The following is a 9,579-nucleotide window of genomic DNA, read 5'->3' as shown; positions in this document are numbered from 1 at the left end:
CGACTGAGCATAGCCAATATTTCAGGCACCGAACCCCCAACTGCTCCCCGGGCGCTGCAGCATGGCTGCCCACTGCTCCGGGTGTGTGTTCACGGTGTGTGTGTGTGTGTGTGCATTTGTTCACTACTCACTGCTGTGTGTGTGCACTTGGATGGGTTAAACGCAGAGCACCAATTTCGAGTATGGGTCACCATACTTGACAATACGTTACGACTTAGGGTTGCACAGTGAAGGCCCAATTGGATGGGTTTCGTCTCGCTCTCTGTTTTGGGGGTAAAGGTATTGGAGAAACTCTGTAGGGTTTGGACCCTGTGTTCTCCTTACAATTCCCATCATTCACTCCCCACTCTGCATGACAACCCATTGATCACACTTACTGACAACAGTTCAGCCAGCAACACCGCCTACACCGCCTCGTGGAGAATGCAGCGCTGGAGAGCGCGTCTCGAGTGTGTCTCTATTGATGAGGTCGTGTTAGGCTGTGTACACTTGGGAAGTAGTGTGTGTGTACACTTGGGAAGAAGTATATTGGTGTGTATCAAACACAATTGCTGGGGAAGGTAACAGGAAGGCGGCGAATTGGCATAGGCAGCACTCGGCTATATTACGGACTGCAACCCAATAAGAATGACGGACAAGGTTGGCACATACACTTGAAAGTGGCCCAAAAAGAGTGTTGTATGTTTGCTTCATCATGTCTTTTGGCTTTTCCTCTCTTAAATATTAAGGTCCATCAATGGCAGATATACAAGTATCCATTAAGAAAGAAATTATTTAACTTATTAAAGGGAGCTTAGTGGGTCAAGGGCTACAATGACCAATTATTACTCTCTGAAAATGCATAATACCTCATCTACATCTTTATTATGGCCTATAACCCCAATCTTCAACTGATAACTTAAAGGATATTGTGTGCGTATATTTATCTGTATGTACAATATAAAACAGCATCATGACTACCGAATGTACATTATTCGTGGGGCTGTGTTTGGTCCGCCTCTTTGTGCCAGAGCGCTCTCTCTCCCTCTGATGGGGGCCGTTTTACACATGGCTTCCTTTTTTTTGTGTCTGGTACATTGCAAAGAATCAAGGACAAAAGCAATCTCGGGGGAAGAATTCAAAACAGGCAACTTGTCCATTTCAGATTTCACAAATGCACCAAGCAAGGTCTCCCCAGGGGCTTTGAGACATGGCTAATGGAGAGGGTTTTGACAGCGCTTGGCGGAGGAAGCCGCAGGGCGCCTGGCACAAAGAGCCAGCCATCTTGAGACAGCCTGTTGTTGGAGGGTCCTAGGAGAGTCCTGGGACGGTACCGTGGTGCATACACGAACTAGAAGGAGAGTACCGCAAATGCGCACAAACGCACTAGTTTCACACACGCTCTGTACATAAGTCCCTGTTATGGCATTCCCTTTCATTTACTTGTCAACAGTACTGTGAGATTATAGTCCAAAGTTACTTGTGCCTCATTTGCTATTATGCAGTACCACTGGGTATTTTAAAAAAGAAGGAAAAAATAAATAAAAACCAACACTATCTTCGACTTATACACATTCATAGTATTTGTGACAGGTTTTGGTTTCAGTATCATTGGAAATACAGCTGTAACAAATATACCGCGGTCGGTATGTAATACAAACTTAAGTCCATGAAACACTGAGGGTGACATCCAAAACCAGACCGCAGACTTTCTGTCAAGGACGTACAGTACACTCCATGTATATACATAGATTTAACTGTAAAAAATCATAGCAGTGTGTAGAGAGCAGTTGACACACAGGGGGAATTCACTAAGGATCAATTGCACATGCCAATTCCATTGTTGATTTCCACAAGTCGAGTTTTTAACATCCAGTTCCCGAATGGAATTGTGCAAATCACTCGCGCCGTTGTTACACAGGTCAGTTCTGAGCACTAGATTGTGAAGGATACAGCAGATTACTGCAATCTGGCGTACTTTACTAGGAATGTACATACAGCAATGCAAGGCACCTGAAACGGTGATTAAAATGCGCTTGACTGCATGACACATCAAGATATATTTTGATAGTCAACTTCAGACATTCTACTAAGTAACTTTGCAACTACATGATAACTAATTCTCATTAGAGTATCAGTAGACTGTTAGGTTAGGATTAGGGTTAATATAATAAATTGACGAACTTTCAAGGTTACTTATAATCAGTTGAATGTCTGTTGGGAACCATCAAAATAAAATTTTAGCAGATATTAAGTAGACAGTCTAATACTCTAATGACTGCTAGTTGATATGTAGTTGCAAAGTTACTTATAGCTATTGGAAGTAATTACCAAAATAAAGGTTTACCAGATAGAACGCTCTTCTTCCATCATTTAATCATCATTTGATGAATTATCGCTGCTATAGAAAACATCTTATACTGCATTTCTTTTACCATCTGCATCTGTGAGCAGTAAAAGCAAGACAATAGTAGCAGTGATTTTTGATGAAAAGATACAATATCAGCCTAATTTACATAGAAAAAGTAGGTTTGCGCAAAAACCAATGACAATGGCATCTTTTAAATACAGTTAAACGGGTGTTTTTTTATGAAATATAGCATGCTAAGGTAGTGAAACTGTTCAGTGAATTCGCCCCACAGTGTGTGTTATATGATGACTGAACTGTTAAAGTCTCTCCGTGCCGCTACATCAATGACACGGCATCATCCACGTGCTGAAATGTCCATCAAGGACCATTTCTTCGATCACTTCAGTTCTTCTTAGTGGGTTTGATAAGGTATTAATAAGATTGCCTTCGATTTTGATGTCTGAGCCACAGTCGATATTGCATTGCATTCTGGGAAAATTGAATGGGAATGAGATGGACAGTTCATGTTCTTGGATAATATCCTTAATTTCTCTTCAGAGTCGGCTGGTCCTTCCACTCGCCGTCATGTTTCATAAACCCATCCTGCCCTTGGACCTTTAGCCTTTCTGATGCAATAAATAAATAAACTGCACTTGGGGAAATCTTTCCACCCCACCGCCCACAATGCCTTCAAGAGCCCAAGAAGTGAAAGCAAAACAAATAATGTGAAAAAGGGTCAGACTGTGCCATGAGATCAAAAGAAGGGTAGGGAATCTAAAGAATAAGAATAAAAAAAAATATTGTTCTTCAGTTCCTCCCTTGTTTTCTTTTAATATTTCAGAAGGGGGCAAGCACTGTGTATTTTCCCTTGTAAATATGCATTCAACTTTTTTGATTTTATATGATTGATTTTAATTTTTAATTATGCTTTTATTTTTTGTGTGTATTTTATTTTTCCAATCGTAGTTGCAACTTTTGGAAGAGTCACTGTGGGTGTCTTGTACGGAGACCCGCACCAGGCCGCGCTTCCTTTACTCTCTACACTGTCTGAAAGGCCTTGCTTTGAGCAGGGACCATGATGCCCGCCGGGATGGACATGCCCACTGGAGGATTGGGGGGTCTGAATTTTGGGGTGGCCGGGGGTTCTGGGGTTTTAGGCACGACCTGGGTGTAGGCCGGGGGAGACTGGGGATACCCGTGGGGCTGTCCATTCTCCTTGAGGGCGGCGACAGCAGGTGGCCGTGGACGCTGGCCTCGGGGTGCGCTGTTGTGCACCATGGACTGTGTGGAGGAGGCACCGGAGCGGGAGCTGCCAGAGCGAGACGAGGAGAGAGAGTTGGGCTTGACCAGCTTGGCTTTAGGCGCTTCTGCATCCTCTCTGCAAAAATAACAGAAATATGGACATTGGTTACAGATGTCAAAAATATCGGTGCATTGATTCGAAGTCAATCAATCAATCAATCAATCAATAGAAATAGTCTAGAATTGTAGTTTGGACCTCCATTGCCACCATTTAACATACATTTATAAATAAATAAATAAATAGATTAAATATTCTAATAGACAGAAAAAAACTTTAGGCACTGTTTGCTTTGTTTATGTCTTTATTATACTTTTTTATAATAAAGGAGATATTATATATAATAGCATATTAGTTTTTTTTATAGTGAAAATAATTAAATTTGAGTTGATTTCATATCAATTTGGTATCCTACAAGTTAGGCATCAGCGATTAAGGTTGCAGGGAGCTTAATCAAAAATAAATGTGCTAAACATGCTAAACTGGGATAATATTCCACAACTGAACATATCGAGAGATTCCACTGTGACATGAAAGTCAACGTGCTCAGGAACGCTCCCCGTATGTTTGTCTGTGCATAATTCAGAGATACTGTACTGCCGTGGTTTGTGGCTGCATTATTGATGTGAACACAAACAGTGCAGTTCTGTCACTGTCTGAAGACTGTCCTGAAGACTATATGAGGAGTCTATCATCCTGCATCCAAAAGCAGTAGCAGTCTATCTGCTGCAGGAATATTAAGAGTTAAAGTGGATCTATAAAAACACAATCTCACCTGATCTCATTAGGCGTCTCCTCCTCCTCATATTTCTTCTTCTCCTTCTTGCGGAAGACCAGCCAGATGATGAGAATGAGGAGCAGAACGCCGAATGAAACACCAACCACGGCTCCAGCCACCACACCCATGCCCCGCACATCTGCACACAGCAGCACATCTGTCACGCCTCATTACACCACACCACGTCTTCATATGATGTCAAGTAAAATACAAAATGAAATAATTATAGTTATTTACAGTAGGGTGCAAAAGCCTAACACAAGTGAAAATGCTAATATTTTACATTATATCCAAGCGTGTTTCTATCAAGCTTGTAAAAAAAATAGATAATTGTGACTTTCCTCTCACAAATCAATTTTTTAAAGAGACATAAATCCACAGCTACAGGAAATAAAGCCAGAATTGCAAGTTATAGAAAAAAAGTCACAACTGGGAGTTATATCATACAATTTTGACTTTATAACTTGCAGTTGAAGGTTTATATCACTCAATTCTGACAAAAGAAGTCAGAATTGCGAGATAAATAGCCTCAATTTCATTGTTTTGTAACATATACAAACGTGTTTAAAAATGCACACATACATAAATGTGCAAAAATAATTTTACGCTGGTAAAGCAGTGTTCTTAGGTGTAGTGCAAAGCAGAGAAACATTTCACTTATCCATCCTTAACTGTGATAAAATTGTTTTGTTATTAAAAAAAATCAGCTATTAAGGTCGCAATAAAGTCGCTTTTATAAGCAATAAAGTCGCTTTTATAAGCAATTGTTTTATTATAAAAAAACTAATTTCAACTATAGCTGAATGTATACAAGCCATGTTTAATTTTATTCAAATGTAATTGTTTGTTTTACATCAATGCACATGGATATGAATCATTTGTACACCAACTTGACTCTCAAAATATGTATCTGAAGTAAGAACAAATGTGACCAAGGACCACAAAACCAGTCATAAGGGTAATTTGTTTTAATTGAGATTTACATTAAGAGATACATCATCTGGCAGCTGAATAAATAAGCTTTCCATTGATGTATAGTATGTTAGGATAGGACAATATTTGGCCAAGATACAACTATTTGGAAATCTGGAATCTGAGGGTGCAAAACAATCAAAATCCTGAGAATTTGCCTTTAAAGTTGTCCAAATGAAGTTCTTAGCAATGCATATTACTAATCAACAATTAAGTTTTGATATATTTACAGTAGGAAATTTACAAAATATCTTTATGGAACATGATATTTCCTTAATATCCTAATGATTTTTGGCAAAAAAAGAAAAATAAAGAAAAAATTATAATTTTGATCCATACAATGGCTATTGCTACAGTTATACCCGAGCTACTTATGACTGGTTTTGTGCTCCAGGGTCACAAATGACATTTGTTTGACATGCAATGCTGTACTAATAAATATTACTCAAAATATAACATCTGTTATTAGCACTTAAAGGTGCATCAAAGGATTTTTAATCTCAATAAAAACTTTAAAATAATTTCCTATCATATGAGTTGAAAACCCCAGTCATATTATAAGTCTAATAACAGCATTTTTTATTAAATATTTGCTATTATTAACAAAGCTTAATAAATAGTGTAACTATTTACACTAAATAGTGTAAAAATGTATTGCTTATTGTTTGTAATTGTTAGTTAATGCAATTTATGGGACTTTATTACAAAGTGCTTTCTTTTTTTACATAGAGCAGGTTACCTCATTGGTTATTTTGCTTGATTAAAGCTGCAGTCCGTAAGTTTTGTCTCTTTGTCGCCATCTCTGTTTGAAAACCTGCAATTGCAACTGTTTGCGGAATTATCTTCCGTGCGTGGGGTTGTGAGTTGGCACGGCTCCAGCGCAGATGAATCTAATGTTTTGAGGAGTATGTGTGGCAGTCAGTCACCGCACCAGTGTGGATATTTACTGTACTTCGAAATCACAGATTCTATCCTATGTCCTGGAATATATGACCCACATAAGAATTTTCACCATATATTGCCATCTGAACAAGTCTGCCACGTTTGTTCTGACCAACTGAAGAAAAAAGTACAATTACAATACATTGCTCTACCAATGGTGATTTAATCTAAAGATCGGTTAGCTCATATCACATCAAACCGTGCAAATTATTATTATTGTTATACTTTATTCTCAAATTATTATTGTTAACAACATCAGCATTGCGTGTTAATGAATATAGTGTGTATTAGCGTCTAGATTTCAATTTCTAATTGTCATACCATTACGAAATTCTTTTAACCCTAAAAGCAAATTATGCTCCCTTCGAACTGGTTGTCTTTAAAATACAAATCCTGTGTAATCCCAAGCTATCTGTAATCAGATGCACATTTCAAAATGATACATTTAATTATTCTAGCTGCTGTGAGAAAAGGCTTTAAATTACCCATCACCTGCAGGATCCTCACATGCAATAGCCTACTAGCCGGGATAACTTCTTTATGTTTACAGACGTGCCATGCTCGAATTTCCCTCGAAAACCTACCTGTACCACTCAAATTAGAAAACATTATTAAAGCTAACTGCTTTGAATCAGGCTAAAGTATGGCGATGGTTTTGAACACTGGCTGGTTATGTACTTGCTCAAATATAGATTTCAGATCATTTTTAGCCAAAAAAGTTACGGACTGCAGCTTTAATAAATTAATCATGCCTGCCTGCTAATGGTACAGTATTGTTTCTACAGTATCTGAAAACTTCAGCTTCTAAATTCATGCCGCTGGGTGTCAGTATAAGTTCACTGTCATATCGGCCAGCACTACATAAATATAATTTACTGAGTGCATCTTTAAGAGCCATTCATTTTTGTTTGACAAAGAGCTTTTGATTTGTTCACTGTTTAAATGTTATATTAGCAGGGGAGCCCATATGGTAGTTACACTTTATTAATGTTCTCATGAGATATGTTGCGAGTGAAAGTGAATTAGGCAGACCCAAATTAAACTTTGCCAGCCACAACCGCAAAATTCCTCTTCCACATGAACTCTTTTCATTTCCTGTGTTGAGAAAGACTAGCACAAGACCTAAGTGCAGGACAGTTGTCAAGTGTCTATATAACTCTCTCAATCTTTTCCTCTGGTGAGCATTAAATTCGTATGCCTCTTCCAAAACCATTACACACAAACACTGAAGGATGGCTGTTTGAGCAAGACTGATGACAAATAGCCACACTCTGGCTTTCTGTAGTTCCCAGTGCTCATAGAAAGTGTGTTTGTGTGTGTGTGTGTGTGTGTGTGAGAGAGAGAGAGAGAGAGAGAGAGAGAGAGCGGGGAGGAAAGGAGGCAAAGTGAACATGAAAAAAGTTTTCAAATGGAAGCTTGGAGTTTATACCTCTCAGAGAGATATTAGACGAGTAGAAAGAAAAACGCCTGAATTGTGAGAAGAACAGCTGCAATTACATATTTTATTTTGTGGCAGAAAAAAAAAGAACTGCAAGATATAAATTTGTAATTCTGAAAAAAAAAAAAAAATCATGCAGGGTTATTATTTAACTATTAAAACCATAGTAAAATCTTCCATTACTTAAAATAAGTACTAGTTTTCATTTAGTTTAATGGTGTACTTGCTAAAACGGAAATAAAAAGTTCAAAAACACAACAAAATTACTAAAAAACAAAGGTTTCAAGTTAGACATAAACTTGAAATTACGAGGGAGAATTTATTTCCTCCCTGAATTTTAATTTTTTGGTGGGGGGAAAAACAGAATTAAGATATAAACTCAAAATTGAGAGATATATATAATCAGAATTGCAAGATATAAACTCATAATTATGAGAAGAAACGTACAAATTGAACTTTTATAATACCTTTATAATACCTTTTTATTTTTTTATTTTGTGACAGAAAAAAATAATAAATGCAAATTTCTGAGGAAAATAATGTCAGAATGGTGAGATGCGAACTCACATTTGCAAAAAAAAAAAAAAAAAAAGAAATTATTCTGAGATAAAAAGTCACAATTATCTTTTAAAAATAATAAAAAAAAAATACAGTTTAAATAAATGAACACAAATAAAATGAAACTGCCCAACATTTAAGCTGCGTGTGACAAAACACTGGTGTCATATCCCTGATCCCCATAATAAAAGCCAGCTCTCTGCAGTGTGGAAACAGCCTCCATCCATCACACTGAGGCTGTAGCTCCAAGCTAAAAGCACCACCACCGACTGATCTCAGATCAGAGTATCATAACATCCACACTAATTACAGCCGTCTGCGGCCCGGGGCACAGGCTGACCTCATAGCAGAACTCACATTGCATTGTGACCTCGATGATACAGTTCTCCTCTCCTACATCGTTGCTGGCGGTGCACTTGTAGACCCCAGAGCTGTCCTGCGTCAAGTTCCTCAAGGTCACGATCTCTGGGTTCTTCAGATCTGAAAATAGAAAGCAATTTATATAGCTGAACACAACCACAATCTATTGGTAATTAGGTGGACGTTTTGGCAATTGTAATTGTTTATTTCTTCAGCCACACATAAGACAGAGTGATGACAATCAGGTTTAGTTAACTACAACTAAAATGTATGTTACTTGAAATAACTTAAATGTAAAAATGAAAAAAGTTGAAAATGCTAAATTTTTCATTTTCATTTAGTTACTCGCTACAGTATACTCGCTAAAACTGAAAAAAATGTTCAAAAACACAACAAAATTACTAAAAATACTAAAACTTAAATTAAAACGAAAACAGAAAATATAAAGACAAAATATCATATTAAGATAAAACTGATGACAATTATAATATAATATCATATATTTCTTATTTTCTATGTAGACACTATTCAGTAAAAAAATACTTATTTTAACAAGCATACCAAATTGAACAAACTTCAAAAATGTAGCTATTGATTTTTCTTTATTCATAATGTAGTCCACACTGTCTTGTATTAAATTCAATATTTTTATATATTTAATTATAAGTCTTTTCATGGCAATATTTATTTTGGCACATATACGCATTAAGTCAAAAAAATTAAAAAAATAAAGTCAGCATGAAATAACAATTTTCATATCTGCCTCCATCCATCAATAACAGATGCACTGAACCGTTTCACTCGGATACATGTCACAATACAGAAGAAACAATCTGATGCTGCTTCCATTACATCACGACTTTAAAGGGTTAAAATCACCACCAGCCCCCTAAGAAGAATTA

The 9,579-nt window shown here is 37.1% G+C and overlaps 1 protein-coding gene across 2 annotated transcripts in view; it reads right to left on the bottom strand.

The window, feature by feature from the left end:
* Positions 1-1,064: 1,064 nt before the first annotated feature.
* Positions 1,065-9,579, bottom strand: part of LOC306842684 (CXADR-like membrane protein) — an 83,300-nt gene continuing 74,785 nt past the window's right edge. Inside the window, exons 5-7 of one of the 2 annotated variants that reach the window (XM_079373689.1) lie at positions 8,675-8,797; positions 4,405-4,546; positions 1,065-3,707 (exon numbers count right to left, since the gene is read on the bottom strand). In XM_079373689.1, the coding sequence (XP_079229815.1) occupies positions 3,368-3,707; positions 4,405-4,546; positions 8,675-8,797 (605 nt within the window). In that variant the 3' untranslated portion in view covers positions 1,065-3,367. Of the gene's footprint in view, positions 3,708-4,404; positions 4,565-8,674; positions 8,798-9,579 lie in introns of both variants that reach the window. The other variant, XM_079373688.1, reaches the window with a different exon arrangement.

The sequence above is a fragment of the Barbus barbus genome (genome assembly GCF_936440315.1).
Source record: "Barbus barbus genome assembly, chromosome: 23".
Taxonomy (NCBI): domain Eukaryota; kingdom Metazoa; phylum Chordata; class Actinopteri; order Cypriniformes; family Cyprinidae; genus Barbus; species Barbus barbus.
This window is presented reverse-complemented; position numbering and strand designations above follow the sequence as displayed.